The 21276-nt window shown below is 40.8% G+C and overlaps 1 protein-coding gene across 2 annotated transcripts in view; it reads right to left on the bottom strand.

Moving 5' to 3' along the window:
* Positions 1 to 1576: 1576 nt before the first annotated feature.
* Positions 1577 to 21276, bottom strand: part of SVEP1 (sushi, von Willebrand factor type A, EGF and pentraxin domain containing 1) — a 119703-nt gene continuing 100003 nt past the window's right edge. Inside the window, exons 43-50 of one of the 2 annotated variants that reach the window (XM_014884085.2) lie at positions 19765 to 19938; positions 19176 to 19349; positions 17698 to 17874; positions 16176 to 16346; positions 11149 to 11244; positions 8338 to 8433; positions 5643 to 5736; positions 1577 to 4107 (exon numbers count right to left, since the gene is read on the bottom strand). In XM_014884085.2, the coding sequence (XP_014739571.2) occupies positions 4077 to 4107; positions 5643 to 5736; positions 8338 to 8433; positions 11149 to 11244; positions 16176 to 16346; positions 17698 to 17874; positions 19176 to 19349; positions 19765 to 19938 (1013 nt within the window). In that variant the 3' untranslated portion in view covers positions 1577 to 4076. The remainder of the gene's footprint in view (positions 4108 to 5642; positions 5737 to 8337; positions 8434 to 11148; positions 11245 to 16175; positions 16347 to 17697; positions 17875 to 19175; positions 19350 to 19764; positions 19939 to 21276) is intronic. The other variant, XM_088157354.1, reaches the window with a different exon arrangement.

The raw sequence follows: 21276 nt of genomic DNA, 5'->3' as shown, positions 1-21276 counted from the left end.
CTTTACCAGGCCATGCATGATACTTCTTAGAGCACAAAGTGGTCACGCTGGTCCATCTACAGGAGGGACATCTGGCAGGATGGACAACCCTGCTCTGAAGAACCATGTCCATCAGCTTGTGAAGAGCATCAGCTTTTGTAGTGCTCCAAGCTCAGCAGGGAGAGGTGGCATGCCTGCAGACCTCACCATTGGCAGGCACTAGCAAATACGTCAGGCTAGAAAGCAAGGGTAATGGAAATGCAGCCCTGCTCCTGGGAGAGGAGCTTGCTGTAAATGCGATGGATACGTGAAGAAGTGCTCTGCATCGTGTGCATGAATGGAAATAACCTTAGAGAAACAGATCAATAAAGATACTGCATATTCCACCTGGCTTGCCACTGGGTACTGAAATTCCTGTCTCTTGCTGCTGGAAATGTGGTCAGGGTATGTTCTCCCAGAAAAGAATCTGCAGTGCAGTAAAAGCAGCAGGGATCCTTTCTGCAGTGAGGATCCAAACTGCTCTAAGAAAATTCAGAGATGCACAAACTTCCTGTGCTGAGATGCAAAAGAGCTCTCTGGTCTGACTGTTAGAGTGCAAGAGTGACTCCTCAAGTTGACAACTGCTGACACACATTAACCCTGTCCAGTGCCCCCCCATGAGACCAGAGTCAACACTCAAACATTTCCCAGTGTACTTCCAAGCCGAGAGACATAGGTGTCAGTAGACTCCTTTCAGAGTTTCATCTTGTTCAATGGCCACAACAAAGAGAACAGGGCCAGGGAAAGAGCCTGTTCTTGCCACACTTTCCTTTACATAAGGCAGTTCTCTGTGTTTCTAGAGCATGCACAAGATCTGAGTCCACGTGCACAGGCACCCCAGTTGTTCCCACTCAGGATTTTTTACCCATATTTCGAGCACTGCAAATGTGAGATGCAAATTTCTATCTTTTCTGTAAGTTACACATTAAGTTTCAGGGCTTCATTAACAACACTAACCTTTTGAATTGGTGTCTTAGGGGAAGGCTTCCAAACATTGACCACATTTTGCACTTCTAAATCTCAACTTATGCCTGTGTATCCAGACATTGACAGGCTTACATGATTATCTCCAAAAACATCACATCCTAAATCTTTTGCCTGTTATATTGTATGAACTCCTTGTTTGGAGGAGTGGTGTTTGAGTTAAAAAAATTTCTTTCTGCTACAGTCATTCTTTACCTCATGTCTCCAGGAATACGGGCATTTCCATACCTTTAAAAATTCCAGTACTGGTGCAGAATAAACAAGTTATATCTCCATTAGTGGTGAGTGAAGCAGGTTTTAATCTGTCTCTTTATGCCAGTGGTAAATTTGGCCTTTATAGGTTTAAAAATATGTCCTAGCCGAAGAAAGGATTTGAAAATGAGGTGCTAACTGCATTTTTATCTGCCGATCAAACCTGGACTATTCCAACACAACCTTTTAAGACTGCTGGCAACTATTTTGTCTTTTTCTTGAGTGGAGGTCTATTTCTGTAGTCTTTGCCAGCAGATCCTAAAGGGTAGGTTAATATCACTGTTCTGAGGGTTTACAAAAAGAATACAATGTTGCCTCTATATAGGTACTAAACAGGGTGCAACTTTATTTACAGTGTAAAGTGCATCACATGGAAGTCGTTTAAAACATACAACAGGCAGTGACATAAATGACAATACAGTACTGGGTAGGGAGGGGAAAATATTCCAGCAAGTATCAAAACATCATCAATAGCACTAATATGACAGCCTCTAGTTTCAGCTATTCTGTCCTAACACCACATCTCCTTACAAAATGTGTTGACTGGGTTGCTCCCGGGACTCCATGTACTAGTCACTAGTGTGAAGCTGGGGTGTTAAAAGCTATTCCGCAGCCCTAAACTCTCCAGCAATGTCCTCCCAGACAAAAGCACTCTCCTCACCACTGCTGTTCTGCTCTGGAGATGACCAGAGTCAGAGGACACGCCAGAGAAGCACACTGGAAAAGGGACAAAAACATGACAATGACACATAAATAAAGATCTGCTTTTCTCACCTATGCACTCTTTCCCTTGAGAAGTCCTGTGTTGCTCACTGCAGCTCCCTTCATTTGCTGGTAAGGCAGCAAGAATATCAAGGAACAAAGCGCCTAGAAATGGTGGTGACTCTGTTGAAATGTGGACATTACTTACTGAACACAAACTTCAGTCAGAGCTGAGAACATCGATGGCTGTGCAACTGGGAGATAGAAGATTTTTGCTACGTACTAGCAGAGTCCATTAGAAAAAGAAGGTTGTGGGAGCTAAAACCACAACTCTTCAGCTGTTTGCAGTTCCCACTGGGAAGGAATCTACATTCACATTAATCTGATCCCCTAATGACTCCTATTCTTTACTATCTGTTTTTATTTTTTTATTTTTTTTTAATTGGCTGAAAGCTCCTAATGGCTGACAACTTTGCTTGTTTCTTTCTTCCCCATTTCTGGTTTCAGGTTAACAGCCATTAGTTATGTGTCAGTTTTTACTAGAGCCCTGTTACTGTAACTGTGAGCTCATTTTGGTGTCCTATCACTTTCCTGTATCAAGGTTCATGCATAAAAGGAAGGTACATCCATGAAGGGGGGTGGGGGAGTTGTGCACACTTTTAGTCTGGAGGGTAGCTAAGCAGGAATAGGAAGCTACAGAAGGTAAAATTTATTTCTTCTTTTCTTTCTCAATGATAACCGCAAATTACAGTTTTCTGTTATTTTGGGGAAAAAACTGAACTTCTCATCAATGACTCTCAGGTTCTGTCTCGAAGATCTTTTTTCATAGATCAGACTTTTTGATGAGAGTTATAAAACACGTGACTTCGAAAAATGCATGTGATTTCTACGTTGCAATTCCACCACCCTACTTAATAATAAATTTTAACATTTCAATTCATCAGAACATGACTTAGCATGGCACTTGTGTGTGTTTTCCTCAGACACAATGGGATCACCAGTCTGAGATGGAAAAATCTGATAACATGTGCTCTCAGTATTTCTCAGTCAGCTGAGGATTTCTGCCTGTGTGTGTTCTCAAGAGAGGCCTTTTCCAGATTTTTGAGGATTCTGCATAACAAAAATGCAACATTTTGGCAAGCAAACCTTCACCTGTAAACCTAACTGGTGCCTTCTCTCTCCATCTCAAGGGCAGTCAAATATTGGGATCCAAACCTCAGATATCAAAAACATTCACCTAGCATATAGCTGCTAGTTATGTACTTCATTTATATCGGAAAGGGATGGTGGTTACAGGCAGGTGGTGAGTCCCATGGCAAATGGGAAGTGCAAGTTTCAGAGATCCACCTGGTTCCTGCTGCTGGATCTTGGATAATCCAGTTTCGAGCTACACCTGAATGACCTGTAGGTCAGAAAGCTTCAAAGATGCTTGTTGGCTAGACTTAATCCATTCTTCTCTGAAAGAGATTACGTTCCCTCATCTCTTTTACTAAGAAATCTCAGGTAAAACTCATGTTGATGCCTCCCATTAAGTCACTCTCCAATGAAGTTAATGTCATATAAACTACACTACAGAATCTTCTTTTGCTCACCAGAAATTGTGGTTACAACATAGACCTTATCACATGCCGTTATAATCTTTATCAACTGAAGTTCAGAGACAGGCCCAATGTAAAGTTTAGCAGCTCATTCAGTGTAACACTCTTTCCTGTTGAGTTGCTGGACAGTAGTATGCTTTGGCAGCTGGTAAGCAGAATTGCCATATTCTGTTTAATCATGGTTGGCAGTATAGTACTGTTTAATTAGCTGACTTAATGTAAGAAATGGGAGAGACTTCACTTTAAACAACCACTTCCTCAGTGGATTGTAGGAATCTTTACATTTGTATGTGTGTATGACACCTGTGTAGCAGCATATATTTGATAATACTTTTATAAATGAAAAATACAGAGGATTTCTTTAAAAATGGAAAGATGTATCACAAAATAAAATACTAAACCAAGGAGCTGGGGAGGGGTGGGGGAAGGGAAACAATGGATTTGATTTACAATGCATTAGAATCCAAGCCCTTGTGCCTAGGCTGAAGAAAGATATCTGAATGTAGAATTGCTGCTCTGATGTTAAAAGGGATAGAATCCAGCCTTCCGTTTCCTGCATCAAAAAACCCAAACAAAAAAAAAATCAGTGGTGCACTGAACATAGCAAATGATCAACAGTGAGGCAGAAGAGGATGGTATCTGAAAGTATACCAAGGATTAGAATGCTACAGCTTAAAGAGGAGGAGAGAATGGGCATGGGGAATAGAGATATCTGGCATTTAATTTAAGTCATGGCTCATCACAGAGTAGTTTGGAGCTAGTCTTGTTCTACATGCTGATAAAGGCTCTGGGACATTTCAGCTTCCCCTTATATATCCACACCTTGTTAACCTGCAGCAGGTTAACAAGAAATTTTAGAATTCTCAGAAAGGTATCATACCCCATAAAGAGCCACAAGTAACTGATGCCAAAGCTTAGCAAAATGTGAAACATCTCAGAGCTTGCTTCTGTCTTCACTTCACCCATCAATTTATGTTTGGGAAACGTCCTCCCAAACAGCTCTGGAAGGGACAAGCTGCTAGACCAATCCTGCATGGCTAATAACCCACCTTCTCTCAGACTTCCAATGCTGCACAGAGCTATGGACTTGGACCAAAAAACCCAACAAAGAAGCCAAGGATAGTTTGGTTTGGGAATAGCCTGAAACTTTGCTTTGCCTCTCATGAGATGAACCCCACTATTTTTGGCTATTATGCCCACTGGATTTGGGCTTCTCTGCTTCATGTCCTTAATGGAAATACTACCAGACTTCAGCTGTATACCTTCCAGTCTAAAGCTGAAAGATACTGTTTGTCTGCAATACATTTAAGTTGCTTCACTAAGGCATATATAATCACAACTGACAAATGAAAACTATTTGGACAATGTGATTTGTCCAAAGGAAGGAATGTCTGTCACTATCCACCCAGAAAGAAGAGCACAAAAAATTACAATGTCACAGGCTTCATCTGTTCACTGTAGAAAAATATTCATGTGGTTCTTATTTAGCTCTCCAGGATAATGACCTTGTGCTCAGCAGGAGCCTGTGTGAGTTGAGGTATGTACATTTTTTGCTATCATGGCCCTAGAGGTGCCAGGAGATTTGAACTGGGACTTGCCTCAGAGGCACCTTGTTGTACTCTTTAAATGATTACATCACTCAGTGCTGGGTATAAGATGACTTATTATTTAAGACAACTGTTGCATGACCCCAGTCTTGAACATGGACCCAGCTGAGATATATACAGTTCAAAATGAACAATAGTAAAGAGTAAGCCACCAAAATTTCTTGAAGAACATTCTGTATTACATGTCAAAATCCCACTCCTAGTTACATAATGAAAAATCAGTCTAAACATTGTGGGTTTACCTGTCTGATTACATGTAAAGATACAATTTGCTGAGTTTTCTACAAGTTTGGCAATCATTTTGCCAAATACTCTCTAAGGTCTTTACTTATTGCTCATAAATCTTGAGGCATCTAAAGGCTACTGATTTACAGAATCTAGAGATGCTCAAAATGTTAAAATTATTTGCTCATTCTTCATATTTAGAGCTCAGTAGGGTGTGATTCAGCCTAGCTCTGGGACAGTGCTCAGTGACACTTACCTAGAGCAGTCAGGTCCAGTCCAGGAAGAGGGACAGTAGCACCGATTTGGTCGTATGCACTTTCCACCATTTAAGCAAGGCAACTGGCAAACAGCTGCACACAAACACACACAAATTTGCATTAATGAGCACATCCACAAGCTGATTTAGTAGCAGGGCACTGAAAATACATCCTGCCTTATTCTGTTAAGAATGGGAAGAGCAGCCTGAGAAGCACATGTCTGCTAAGTGTGATTTGATTCCCTCTGCTACTTTTGCTATCTGATGCACTGTATGACCTGCATGAAACATCCAGTGTGTAATTTTAAATTACCTTAAAAATTCTGCTGGTTTTGATTCCAATTAAGACAACAAAGGAATGCAAGCAGAAGCAGGAGGAAGAATTAGAAGAATCATAAGATGAACAGGAGAACAGGAATAAAATGTAGATTATTTTTTAAAAAAAGAAATGTGGCAGCTTAACATTAGCTAGGACAAGCACACACCAGACACAAGGAAAAAAGTACAGAAAAAGACAGCATAAGCAGAGGAAGCTGAAGGTCAGAGAGCCATGTGCAGATCAGTAGCAAGCAAGGAGTAAGACTTCATGCAATGGCACCTGTATGGAGACAAGTAAAGGAAGCAGAGAATGACAGTAAGGTCCTGAAAGACACTGGATAGCCCTAAGAGGTGAGACTAGGTGCAACAGGGCATCAGAGAAAAAATCTTGTCTGCCTTACAGGTCATGCTGAGCCTGGTTGAACATGATTTTGTGTGATAGTCTAACCCAAGGGTATCAAGTAACCAAACAAAAGTCAAAGTTTCAAGTCTTCCTATCAATTCTGAGATTGAAAGGTAAAGAACCACACAATTTATAGAACCAATTTAGATATACAATTAATGAGGTCCTTCAAACACAGCCATTTATATTGCAGGAAAGATGGGAATACTTTAAAGCAGATAATGCCATATGTAAAGGACAGACATAAAGATACTAGTGAGGACAAAGGCTGGGTAGTATTTTTCCAAGGAGCATGCATCAGGAAGCACTGATTATTATGGAATTACAGGAAATGGAAATGAGTAATCACAGGAACGCAAAAAACCTACTCCAGTTCCTCTGGGCCAAACAAGAACAAACAATGGCAGGAGGCTATAGTGATAGGCCATCCATATACAATTAAGTGTACCAAGTATGTAATGTTGAAAATTACTTCTGAGTTTGGAATGAAGCATATGACCAAAACATCTTTATCTGCACTGAAGTATTTATCCATCACAGCAAAATGTCAATATCAGTAGCTGAAACAAGAAGTGATTAAAAAACTTCATAAGCAGTGTTTATGATGCAGATGCAGTTGTTCACTATAATTTTCCCTTTAGCTACTGAAAAGCAAGTCAAGCCTGCACAGATTTGAATTGCGGACCAAAAAGTGAAGAAGCTATCCATCCTCCTCAAGTACCAATTATAGCTACAAGGCTTGTGAAATATGAGAGGAAATGATGCATGAGGCAAGAGTCTCTTCAAAAGACAATAGTTCAGAGTTAAAATGTTCTCTCTGGTATTTCAATTTTCTGCAGAAGGCTTGGGTTTGCAGTGTATGGCACAGCTTATCCCCCAGATTTACTCTTCTTATCAGTTAAACAAATAGTATGAATATTCATTAACAGAGGCACGGATTCCTTCCCAGCTCACCCCATCAGCCACTTCAAAGTCTTGCAGGAAGGAAAAATGGCTTTCATGTTAAGTCCCTGTTAAAAATCAGTTAAGGTGCACCTGGACAATAAAAATAAAGTGAAGAAACGGAAATATACTTTTAAAAATAGCTAGTATTTGTAAGTGTTTAAGATTGAAGCATGATTGAAAGACATTTCAGTAATCACTCAGTTGCTGAGTTTTACTGTCTTTTCACAGGGAAACGTCTTTCAAAACCTGGCGTTTATTCAGTCTTGATAGAACACTATATTCTAAGTTGAGGCTCAAATATTTTCCATAACTGCAGCCAACCTCATCTCACACAAACGGACTGGTAAGGATACAAACGTGGACACTAAAATCACTGCCCTCCCACCCCTCAGTATTCTTGTGTGCTCCATGACCTTTACCTTTGGTTAGGTGTAAGTAAGACATCTAGTCAAAAGAAGTGCACATTGAATTTGTTCAGAGAACTTAGATGATACCTAATGTAAGGCACCCATGTACGATGTATCCATAGAACTCAATTCCCTTAAATCCTTGCTTTGGTGTGCTCTCCTTCCTGATTCAGTACACAGACAATTAGTGAGAATCCACCAAACCAGACAGCTAGGTGGTGAAAAACCTCTATAATAGCTGCAGCTTGTTTATGAATTTAATGATGACCTGAATTTCCTGAAGATGAAAATGAAAATCATGCACCTGGAATTGAGAAAAGTAGTTTTATTCTTCTCCCTGGAAACCCTTTCTCCTTTGCACTGCTTTTTGCAGAGAGTACTTTTGTGAATACTGTCTGTCCTTTTTCAGAGCAAACTTTTCTGGGAGTTCTAAAAATTTATTAGGGAGGGACTAGTTTGAAAGTAGTTTGCAGCAGGGAACAGCAAATCCTCCAGGAATATTATTGTAGGCCTGGGTTTCCCTGTGATAAGCTTAAGAGTTCAATGAGTCCCTGGAGAACTGTGCTAGGTATTGCTAGTAGAGTCCCAAAAACCGAGAAAATATGCAGGTGACAAGTTTTACCCATATGGCAGCGTGATCCAGTCCATCCAAGGGGGCAGTCACACTGGTAAGGGGCCACACAACGACCTCCGTTGAGACATGGCAGAATGCATATTGCTAAGGACAAGAGAAAGGACCAGAGAAAAGAATTATCTTCCATGAAAGTAAAGAATAGAATGTGCAAAAGACAAAACTTACGTTTAACTAGAAACTCCACTGCCCCCTGAAGTGTTTGCACAGAGTATCAGCAGAGTTGAGCAGGACCTACCCAAGCATGAGAAGCGAATATGATTGGCATGGCAAACAGATATGACAAAGAGTGATGGCAAAGAAATGGACAGGCTGAAGTAATTGCTGTATTCCTTCAGATGCTTGTAGGCTCCGTGCTCATGGGAAATGAGCCAGGGCTGTTTGTATTTCACATGTAATATCCACTGACACTGGCCACTTCTGTGATGGTGCTAACAAAGCCAGTTCATGCTTTAATTACAAAAAATCGAATTGTTCATGAACTATTTGTGCTTGCAGATGTAGCATCCAAAAGAAGTTAATCTATGCACTGCCTATAGAAAAGCACTTTGTCTAGGCCAGTGGAAACATGCTGAGACCTGTGAGACCATAAGCCCCTTGGGGAAAGGCAGCTTGACTACAAGGTATTTTGGGTGAAAAAGGCTAAGGCTGGAAGCTTTGGGGAAGAAACAAAGCATACACCAAGCAGCTGATGACCTCTGGTCAGAGCAACAATCAACTTACACTGCTCCTGTGAGCAGATCTGCAAACCTCCCACGTGTTCGTGCTTTAAGTATCTTCACAAAACTATCATCTCCACTATGCTAGGTGAACAAAGTACTTGAGCAGACATACTCTAAGAAGAGCAAGGGTTGAGCTGGGTATCAAATTTGGACCCTCAAGTGGCACTTCCAGTAGAGTTTAGTACTGGGAGGGTGGATGGGGATGCTGCAGAAGACTGAGGTAGAGATTCTTCTGCTGCTGCACAGCAGAGGTCAAGCTGAGCAGGTGCAGTTAGCTTGGCTAAGAAAATAATTGTTAACTTCCATGGACTTCACAGGACTAACCTGTATCACTGGGAAAAAACTTGTGATACCCTGCTAGTTTTTTAGAATGATCAGGACTCTCTCAAGAAGGTGAATCTTATCTTTTTTTTGAAAGCTACTGTGAACTACAAGGTGACTGAATTCTCTCAATGGCCTTACTGTGGCCTAATACTTGGGCTTCCAGAACAGGCCCTCAACTTCAAAGACGGAGTCTGTTTTTTCTGCTCACTGGTGCACCTTGTTTGACAAACAATGCAAAATTGGTGTTGCAGTTGTGGGAATTCTTTTCCCCTCTTCTAACTACCTATGCCAAAGTTTAAAAAAATAAAAACCAACTAAACAAAAAACCAAAACAAAAACTAAAAAACCAAAACCTAGTGCCTGTACCTGTGTGAAGTGTGACCTAGCTAGTCAGCTGCCAGTCTGAATTGGGATGATGATTGAAATGGCTTGGATCATAAATGAAATGGCTGGTTCTGGACAATACTTCAAGTGTCATTACTGATGAAACTAATAAACTCAATTGTAGGATGCCAAACACAATTTTGTCAAACACAGGGTGCAATCCTCTTCTGCTCAGACTGTGACACTTACAGGGCTAAGATGCATGTATGGCTGTGGTGATACTGCCAGGCACAAGGACAGAAAATGAGCGGCTGTGTGAATGTACCACATAGCTAGAGTTTCCATTAATGCAAAAAGACAAAACTTGCTGAACCTCTTGTTTTCATTCTGTATCTACCACTTATTTGTGCCATGTGCAGCTGTCACAGAGAAGACTTGAAAGCTGTAGAGATATATTCAGAGGACCATTTTAGCATATGATACATCTTAAATACTTGAACCATATTCTTTTCCAAGAACTAGAGATAGAATGTGCACAATTTTTGTAGGTTTCCATAGATACTCAGAGTCAGGGGCAGTAACTCAGATTCGGGGACAATGACAACACCCCTGATGTGGATCTGGGACACACTAAACCTCACATCAAGGCCCTACTGAATGCTAAACACTAAATAGTAAATAAAGGCACTTTCCTTTTCTATCCACATAGACCCCTGCCTGACTATGTGTACAGTAATAAGGTTCCTCATGCAGCAGTTATGACAGCCTGAAAAGGTTAAATCTCCCAAATTCCTTGTTCTAAGACCACCATGAAGAGAAACATGGATCAAACTGGCATTCCAGTGTCACCCAGGGAATCTCTGACAGAGCCAAGAGTCAGGTTTGGCTCTTTTCAGTGAGAACAGATCCAGTTCTCTAATAATTTGGAGATCCATAACAGGAAAAGCCAGTCTAGAATTTGTGAGGCACAAATACACAGCTCAGGAGGGACAGCATGGAAAAGGTGACATATTACATTATTTGAACATGAATTGATGAAGTTCATAACCACAGACTGATAAAAATGGAAGCTGAGAATTCACATTTCTTCTGTTCTAAGCCCTGTTCATTCCCCAAAACTATCAGGTATTGCTATTAGAAACAGACTTTGGAGAACTGAAACAAGGTGCTCTTCAACCACAGTGAAAGAGCACCCAGAAACAAAATCACATCAATTTAAAAACTGCTTGTTTTGCTTTGAAGATGTAAGGGAACAGTTACTTTCCTAGAAACAAACCAAGTATATACCCTTCCGTTCTCTTTCATTTGTCAAGCAGAATATACGAATTATTTTTATGGTTCTGGCTCTCATGCCTTCTCTGGTTCACCGCAGTAGATTCATTTGTCTCACCTACAGCACCCTTAAGATGAGAGTCAGGGATGATATACATACGCTCCTCGCAGAGACGGCCCATCCAGCCATCTGGGCACGAGCAGGCGTTGGGTCGCTCGCAGACGCCGCCGTTCTGGCACGGGAACCGGCAGACAGCTGGAAACACCGGGATTTCGTTACAAACTCAGGACAGTCAGTTAGAGGCCTAGCAACTCAGCAGCTTGCACAGACCTCTGCAGTCGTAAAGCTTAGAGCAGAACAAACAAATGCAGTGAAGTTCAGAAGCATTGCTTGATTTTGATTTCAAGGGCTACATCATCTCGTGGCTCTGTGTGTTTTATTAGGTACTGTAAGCAAGAGTGTGGAAATCATTTAGATAATTTTAAAAATGTTAATGGAAAGAATGAAAATGTAGACATATTTATAGTTGAATAAATTACTTGGGTAGTATTTCAAGGCTGACACTTTTCTTCATCTGATTTTCCCACTAACTTTTGTAAAACAAAATGAAAATACCTATACAATACACCATAAAAACCTATTAGCCTCCTCACCCCTTTCCCCAGGCCTTTGAAATTGACTCTGGAATAGAATCAAGCTTTCTTCTAACCTTGGAATGAAGCACCAAGATAATACCATCTGGCATAATATACAGTGTGTCTAAAGTAAGGTTAACTGTGGGATAGAACAGGCAATTTTTACTACACTATCATCCAGCATAATGAAAAGTGACAAAAAAGGGTGCAGCAGTGGCACAGTAAGTGTTCATCCCTGGGACTCGAAGTGTGACTATAACCCTCACCTAGCATTCATGCTGACTGGTGCTCCTTGGCTTCCATTCCTATCAATAAGCACCTGATCATAAAAGTGAGGAATTTGGAGTGGAATCTATCGTGCTGGGCCAATATATTGCCTGGACTGGACAGACTTCGGACTTGTCACTTCTGTGGCACTGTACCATATCTTGCTGCATACATCCAGGGAAACCAGAAATACTTTAGAAAATCAGGTAAAAGCTATGCACAAACATGTTATGCTTAAAGATCATTGGAGGGAGCACAGTCTTTCTCATGTTGGTGTACATACTATATAGAGAAAATGAAAAACTGTAGCTTTGAGACAATACTATAGAACAAGTAAGTAATCAGACTGACAATAATCTCAGGAAACTCAATTTGAACTGCTAATTGCATCTGAACTGCTATCTTTAATTAGTTATTAGGTGAGCAAAATATGCATTTAAGCTCTGAGTGTTTCAGATCTTGTTCAATATTAGCATTAAATACAAACAGTGGATTGGCACACTGAAACACTGTTCAGACCTGAAATCTACATTGGAAAGAATGCAAATCATTCCCTCAGAGAGACAAACTTGAGTCACTCCTGGAGTTAAGCCATGCCAAAATGCAAGCTACAGCTTGGAGTCTATTGAAATGAGGCCAAAGCTCTGCCATTTTATTTTTCAATCTCAAGAGCCTTTCCATCAAGTCTCAGCTGATAATGAAGAGACCTCTGAAAGGTTAACATAATCTGCAATATTTTAACAGTGATTTTGAAAATTTTTGTTGTAAAAATATCAATTACTACACAGACAGCTTGTCTCTGGGTGTTGACTAAAGCAGAATAGTGTGCCAAACAAGTTTCTTTTCTGCAATGAAAAAAACATTTAAAGCTTTGTGTGATCTCAACCACTTAAACAATATTCCACAAATGTATATTGGGATGTGAGATAAAAGATTAATGCACAAATGATATTCCACATTAAATTCAAAGCCCATGAAATAAGGTCTCCAAAATGTATCTTCTCTTTCTGTCAATGTAGAAGATGCAGATATTTCATGAGTTACAAAAATTGCTTTGGATGGCAACTCCACGTTACTCAGCAATCAGATGTCAGGTAGAAATGGGTTTTTCCTGGGTTTCTGCCGAGGTCTTGGTTGTGAAACTGAATGAGAATATATCATGCCTAGGTGTGAACTTGCTATATACCAATTTAGGCAAGCAGAGACTACTTGTCTGTAGTTGTGAGGATTATTCTTATCAACGGACAAGACTAGATAAATGCTTGAGAAGTTAAGGTAGGATCTCATTCTCTATCTTTTTTGCTACAGTAAAAGCAAGCAGGGCAAATGCAGTCCTGTTGTGCTGAGGAGAGAATAGGAATGATCAACTGTGACTTTAGTTAATGCTAGTAAATTTCACATCCATTGTTTCAATCTTTTGACACCCTCTTGTAAATTTATCTACACGGGACACAAAAGCATTACAGTGCTGCAAGTCAAACGTGTCAGAATGGGAAAAATAAATTCTGTTATCTGTTCTCAGCTTTGCAAAAAGCTTCTGTGTGGTTGCAAGCAAACAATTTCCTCAAGCTTCTTTCTCATAATGTTCTTGTTTGCTGACGGGGTACAAACTTCCTGGTTGACAGCTCCACATTGACCACTCACAGTCAGCAAGACATGAAGAGTGCAAACGGACAAGACAGTTGTAGAACACTTCAGAAAGAAGAAACTGGAGTCAGGTAAGCTGTGTGCAGCTGTGCAGCCTAAAGAGTCCTGCAGATATTTACAATCAGCAGATCCAGGCTAATACTTCTCATCCCTGAAACTCAGATCAGAATCTGGCCAGCAACCTCTAACCAGTGTTGATTCAGGCAAGTGCAGCTGTGGTGAGAGGTCTTCCAAAGAGGCTAAAGAAGTCTGCTTTTTAATTATAATATTTACATTAACTAACCTGTTCAACCGGGACAGAATGTTTCAAGCAGGCTTAGGACACATTAATAATCAACTCACACAGCCATAAACAAGAAATGCAGCATGAGTCATTACAAAGAGTGCTTTCATGTCGTTTCTGATGTAGACCACAAAGGCTTGGGTCCTGTAGGACTTTTGTTAGGAAAATCACTCACATGAATTATAAAGCAGTTTTGAAGGATCACTGACATGTGTCATGAAAATGTAGGACAGTCCTTCAGAAACATCTTTAGCTCTTTTTAAGTTCCCTTTTAGAAAAGAGGAGGGAAATTGTTATTCCCCTCTCTTAATACACAGGCTATCCTGCTTTGTTTTCCATTCTCATCATCTGTCCACCTCTTCACTGCATTTTTTGGAAATAATTTTCCCTAATACTTACTCCTCTGAACGGTCCCAGTAAACACTGCAGTGTTGCAAACAGAAGGTTTGACAGTGCTTTGCAGATCAGCCCTTCTTGGCTGCTGGTAACCAGTGGCATGAACAGCAGACAATTACATCCCTCGGCATAAAGTAGAGGGATTCTTTCTAATTAATAATTATTAAATAAGAATAAAAAGTTAAGATGGTGATGTTAAAGGGACAGTTGAACAGTCCAAAGTGTTACAATCGGAACAGATAATATCCAAATAATTTGCTAATGAATTCTAACATAGGTAAAGCAGCTATTATGCAGAGATCCCTTGAATTGTGGAATCATCACAGTTTAGAAATACAAACTTTTCAGAAACAGCTTGGTGCTCTGGGAGTGCAAATTTCCAACAAGACTTTTGGATGCATCATGACAACCGAAGTAACTCAGATGCTTTTCCTTCAAATCTTCTCTACTTGGCTGTTTGATGGGTAATTCTTCATGCCAGGGGCAAGCCACAGTCACAAACCCAAGACAAACCTAGGAGCTACTCTATTCCTGAAACATTCAGGAGCTGCTAGCCCTCTTCTTTGGTTCTAGTTCTTCTCAAAATGATCTACTGATCCATGACTTTTATGCAAGACATTATAACTATCAGATGCAGGAATTTAGGAGAGCGCCTGCTTTCACAGAGTAGGGAAACTCAACTTGTTTAGGTGTCAGCATTCATAATATTTTGCTGCCAGAATTCATGTTAGAAAACTGATGAGGAGTTCATGATTTTCTAGGCTTAGCACAGTATAGAATCCTCCATCTCCAAATGGTTCTTCACCTAAACAGAAAGACTCTGAGGAAGGAAGAACTGTTGCTTGTATTTCGATATGGGGAGCTGAGACTTGCAGGAGGAGAAGCAGACCTGACAATTCTGATAATGGCTCCAATGTCCTCAGGTGAGTGTCCTCAAACTTTTCTTCTTCTGTGTGAAGAGGAATGGGGCTCCTTGTGACTGGCCACTGCTGTGTTGTAAAGCTTTCTGCCTTCCAAATAGAATACCTAAAGCTCAATTTGTCGTGGTGGCTGTACCACAATCTGAAATAAGACTTCAGGGTGCAGCTAAGTCACTGCTCCACAGCTATCCAGCAGCAAAGGGCAAGCCAAGCTTCTGATATGGAAATGGCAGATGGCAAGATCTCTTCCACCAAAGCCCAATGACCCTGAACTCTTTTGCTGTGCCTCATCCATGGCTTTAAGTCAGTATTTGAATATGCTTACATATATTTTTTATTGTTGAGTTAATAATCTCTTCAGTTTTTAATTTGTTTCCCCCATTTTCTGTTCAAAACTTTTTATTTACTTGAATGTTCTAAATGGAAGAGTTAACTCTTTGTTTTAAAAAAAGTGCATGTTTTAGCTCAACAGATTGAGAAATTAAAAATGCTTGCTGGTATGCCAAGTGTAGAAAACCTGGACTTTGGTATACTGTTAAATCTATGAATTTTCTAGAGTGCTCAGTGTGTATTATTTAATGAGCTATATCAATCTACCTCTTTATGCAAATTGATTTTCATGAGCTGCTACACTTTGAACATAGTGAGGGACTAAGCACACATTTGTTCTATTTTGGTTTCTGCACTGCTCAGTTTTTGACTCTGAAAAACTAACTGGCAATGCTTATCTGAAACAGCTCAGCTTGTCAGGAAGATGACTGGCTCCAGACAAAAGGTGTCAGGAGAAAACATCCTGGGTGTGGGATGCAACACGGTAGCAAAAGAAACTGTAAGACTAACAGGGATTAAAGACAACAATTATGGAAACCTTCTCTTTAACTTGGAAATAAAGCAATAACCTGCAATTAAATGCCCTGAGTAAAATTATGACTGCACTAAAACGAGCAAAAACTTCATTTTAATTTTTATTGCACCTAGGATGACACCTCTGTGCTTATGGCAAATTAAGCTATCATTCTGTTAATAAAAAAGACTTACCTTTGCAGGTAGGTGGTGTAGTCCATGTCCCATTTTCCAGGCAAATGCTCCGCAGGGGCCCCTCCAGCATGTACCCACTGTAGCACGAATAGGTGATCATGTCTCCATACTGATAGAAGCTACCACGGATCAGAGCATTCTCTACATGAGCTGGGGGACCGCAAGATATCTCTAAACAAAAGAAACCATCCAGATGTTGGTGAGCTGCAGAGCCTACATGATACAGGATTTAACCCTGGACACAATGCCATCTAGGGGAGGTGCCACAGTCACACCTCTGGTGGTAAATCAGCAATGGCGTCCAAGGATCTGGACAAACTGAAGAAGACGGGTCATGAAAACCCCATGATGTTCAAAAAGTCGAGGTGCAAAGTGCTGAACTCAGGTCAGGGCAATCCCAAACATGAGTACAGACTGAGAGAAGAAGTCACTGAGAGCAACCCTGAGAAGGACTTGGGGCTTCTTTTTGGTGAGAGGTTGATGAGCCAACAGTGTGCACTTGCAGCCCCAAAAGCCAACTCAGTCTTGGGCTGCATCAAAAGAAGTGTGACCAGCAGGGTGAGAGAGGGGATTATCTCACTTTGTTCTGTCCTTGTGAGACCCCATCTGGAGTGCTGCATCCATCTCTGGGTCCTCAGTACAAGAAAGATATTGATGTGTTAGAGTGAGTCCAGAGAAGGGCCACAAAGACAATCAGAGGGATGGAGCATCTCTCCTAGCAAGACAGGCCAAGAGAGCTGGGATTATTCAGCATGGATCCAGGAGAAGGCTTCACGGAGACCTCATTGCAGCTTTCCAGTTTCTTAAGGGGTCTTATTAAGAGGAGGTAGGGGCAGAACAAGAGGTGATGGTTTAAACTGAAAGAAGGCAAGGCTTAGTTCAGATATTAGAAAGAAATTCTTTACCCAGACAGTAATGAGGTGGAACAGGTTACCCAAGGAAGCTCTGGATACCCCATATCTGTAAGTGTTCAAGGCCAGGTTGGATGGGACCCTAAGCAAGCTGATTTAGTGAATGGCATCCTTGCCTATGGCGGAGGGGCTGGAACTAGATGATCTTTAAGGCCCTTTTCAACCCAAGCCATTCTGTGATCTTATGAATCTAAATATTGCTTGTAAGAAGTCAATAGGCTTTCTGACATGCTTGCAAAAGGACACTGCCTTCTATCAGTATCAATAAATACAATAAAAGGCAGCACCTCTTCCTGCAACTCTTGTCTCATCACCTGTAATCTCATGGAAATAATTATTAGGGTATTTTGGGTATTCAACAACCAATCCCAGCTGCAGGGCTTGCAAAAAGTAAATTAAGAATATATTTGCAGAAGGGCCTAGTAAATAGTAGGATGAATACTGTTGAAGCACCAACCAACACAGACATATTCTGAATCTGAATTCTGTTCCTGAAAGGAACATCTCTGTAAGAAAGAAAGAAGACACAGCTATTCTCTAGAGCTTCTTAGAGCCCTCTGGAAAGTACCCTGCAGAATCTGTCCCTGCGGAACCGTGTGTCTTGTACTTACTTTCACACTTAGCTGCAGCTGGAGTCCAGGTCTCATCAGCATTACAGGTGATCACAGACTGCCCTTTCAGCTGGTAGCCTTCCCTGCACCTGATGGATACATTCTGGCCAACATGAAAATCCACCTCCGATAGAAGGGCATTCTCTGGGATTATGAAAGGCACAGGACATGGGTTTGCTGTTCAAAGTAAGGGTGTGAGGGAAAAGAAGAAGGGAAGAGAGAGATGGAAGGAAGAGAAACCCCTTTAGAATAGTTTCTGCAAATTTAAAACGCAAAAGATAGGAAAAGCAATAGAAATGGATGCTGTACGAGTCCAATTTGTAATTTGGCTTGAAATTATGAGATTTGGGTAATAAAATAATAATAAAAATGTCTAAATCACTGCTTGCTATAACGGTCTGCTGATGTCAGGAGAGGACATACTAAGGGTTTAAGTGAGAAATATCCTACTTATTTGTTACAGTGAAATCATTCTCTCTTGTCCTTCCTGTTTACCACAAAATTTCTATAAAAGACAACCAGACCTATCCTACTTCATATTTGGAGGGGCTGGACGAATAAAGAGCAGCAAAATTTCAGATGTTTGATTAGAGACTTAGTGACATTCATTAGAGTTTAGAATCTCTCTAATTTTATTTATTGTTGGCTGTAAGCTTGCTGGGCTATTTTTGCATGGTCTATTGATCTCATCACCAATGTGGAAAATATTGGCTCTATAAAGAGCAGAAATTTATGCCAGTTTCTTGAAACTAAAATGAATAAATACTTTATAATTCAAAAACTAAATGTCTCAATTAACCATCCTAAGACTACACTAAGTCTTAAAAATTACTTACAGACACATACAGCAACAAGGAAGGCTACTGTGGGTGTGTGGGCACAGTGCACATATACATAATGCGCTATTTCACAGAATTGCAGAAGAATTTATTCAGCCATTAAGTCTAACCTGCTTCCCCAAGCAGGGCCAACTAGGTCAGAAGTTACTCTGGAACCCAACCAGAAATTTGAGTTAAAATTGAGTAACTCTGTGGATGGAGATCTCATGTCCTCCCTGGGTCTCTGTTCCTCTGTTTGACTCTGTTGATGGTAAGAAGTTTCTTCAAAAACTTCACTGGAGCTTCCATTATTGCAACTAGTGTCCATTGCTTTTCACTCTATCATTGTGCAACTCTGAGAAGAGTCTGGCACTTTTTCCTTTACACCCAGTCAATATGTCACCTGTGGACAACAATAAAGTCTCCCTTTTGCCTTCTCCTCCTAATGATTCTCTCACCTGCTTCTACTATATATAAAGTGGTTGACTATAATAACTCCATTTTATGTCATCTTTCCAGCGAGAGGGATCTATGCAGAAGACAGCTTGTTCTTTTACTGTCACAATAATACAGTCAGAGAAATTACTGCTTTAACTTGTATCAATAACTGCTCCTGTTGTTCCTCTGCAAAAACTTTTCCATTACAAAGCAAACACACACGTTTACAGAGAGGCAAGGGATTACTCCATCTTCCATCTCTTGTGCACTCTGCTGCTGGTTCTCCTTCCAAGCTGTATCCCCTCTCACAGAGATATGTTACTGTACTGCCAACTGTATTGTTTTCATAAATTGCTTTCCCATTCACCAAGGTAACTGGAATTTTGCATCTGGTCTCTGCAAAGGAAGGGGTCTTATTAATTCAGCTTGATATTAGTCCTGAACTTCAAATATTTCCTGAATTAATAACACAACATGTTTAAAGTCACCACTAAAATCATGAAGGACATTGATTCAGTAGCCCTGGGAAGGAAATGTAGCCAACCTAAAAAAGAAGCTCCACTCAGTGACAGAGAAAAGCCCCAGCAAAATGGGGAAGCAAGGACATATTTATGACTTCATACTGGGGCCAGTAGGGCAGAAAGATGGAAATCATTCTTTCTTGCCACTGATAGATTCTCCAGAAACTCCACATTACAGAATGATTTCTCAAAAGCAACTCAGTCTCTGGATTATATGATATGCATGCATAAAGGAGGAGCTATTGCTTATCCCAGATCGGAATGTTTAGGACATGAAACCAAAGAGTTACCTTCACACAATGGCAAGGGTTTACTCCAGCTCCCATTTGCAAGACATGTGATATTCTGGGGCCCAACAAGATGGTATCCAGAGATGCACACAAAGGTTACATTACTTCTGTACGTGCTTCCAGTAGAAATGGCCTCTGCTTTTTCAATGGAGGGATGCAGCCCACAAGTAATTTCTAGGAGAGAAGGAAACTTTTGGGTTTTATACACACAATGAAAACTATTCCATCTATGAGTCACACAGTATCTGATGGCTCTGTTCTCAGCCTGAATTAATGGAAAGACAGCAAGAAAGAAGTAGAGAACTGTTACATGGAGAAGAGTTATACAATTCCTTCCCTGTCCTTTCTTCTGGGGTTCACTCTGCAGACACCTGAAAATGTGTCAAAGTGTGTTTGGTGATCTTATAACTATCCTGGAGTGACTTTGTCCTGTTGAATTGTATCCCCATTTGTCTGTTTAGCCCAGAAATAAGTTTTGTACCTTTAAGGCTGGATTTGAGAGTGAAGGGGGAGAAATGATGGAATGTCTGAGGCTCTTGTTTTCAGAACACAGAGATAGGAGTTTCATCACTTCATCTCCTGGACTGTGTCACCCTGGTGGACAGCAGAGAGCTCTCCTTGGCTTTCTGTTACTTTTTGACTAACTGAGACAGAGAAGTTCCCCGGACAGTTTTGGTTTTTTCCTTTTTCCTGGAATTATTTGACCCTGCTCTGGACTGGGGACCCGAGGGAGCACCAGGAGCTCGCACCTGCAGCCACCGGGGCCTGGCCTGGGCAGCGCCATTTTCCAGTGCCAGAGGGACTGAGAATAGACTGAGCTGAGCTACACAAACAGGAGAGAGACTTTCTGGGTTTGCCATCTCTTCAGAGCAGTGAGAGGTTCTGTTGTATAGTATTTTTTTTAATTTTTTTTTGGTGTGCTTTTTTGGGCAGTGCTTTGCCTGTTGAATAAACAGGTTTTTTCCACTTCTTTCTGAGGAAGTTTCTTCCCAAACCGCTTGGGGGAGGGGCTGCTCAGGTTTGCTTCCTGGGGGGGCCCGATGGAGGTTTTCTCCCAAATTTGCCCTAAACCAGGACAAAACGATATGAGGTATGCTGAAATCAAGAGAGGAGCTAGAATATTTCTTCTGTGCAGGCCTGAGGCTGCATTTTCAGTCTCCTTTGTGCCCCTACAGTTGAAGATGATCTCAATATGTGCTCAAGAACAATGGCAGTAGTTAAGAAGAATCTTGACCCCTGTCCCACACTGTGAAGACCAAGGAAATTCATCAAAGGCAAGAGAGGAAGATGCAAGGCATAGAACTATATCAGCAAGAAAAGATGGAAAATGATTTCCTGGTAAAGACTATAAATATTGGCATTTTATTTATAAGCTGTATGAAATAAATAATAAATCCTTCTTTCTGAGCTCCCTCAATTAGTTATTTCCCTGATAGAGAGCCAAGATTGATCCTAGGGAGCACAGCTGTGGTATCCAGATATACTGAGTGGCCAGGATATACTTACTTTAGC

The sequence above is a fragment of the Sturnus vulgaris genome, chromosome Z, assembly GCF_052056855.1.
Source record: "Sturnus vulgaris isolate bStuVul1 chromosome Z, bStuVul1.hap1, whole genome shotgun sequence".
NCBI lineage: Eukaryota > Metazoa > Chordata > Aves > Passeriformes > Sturnidae > Sturnus > Sturnus vulgaris.
The sequence above is the reverse complement of the archived record's forward strand: the minus strand, read 5'-3'. Positions and strand labels throughout refer to the sequence as shown.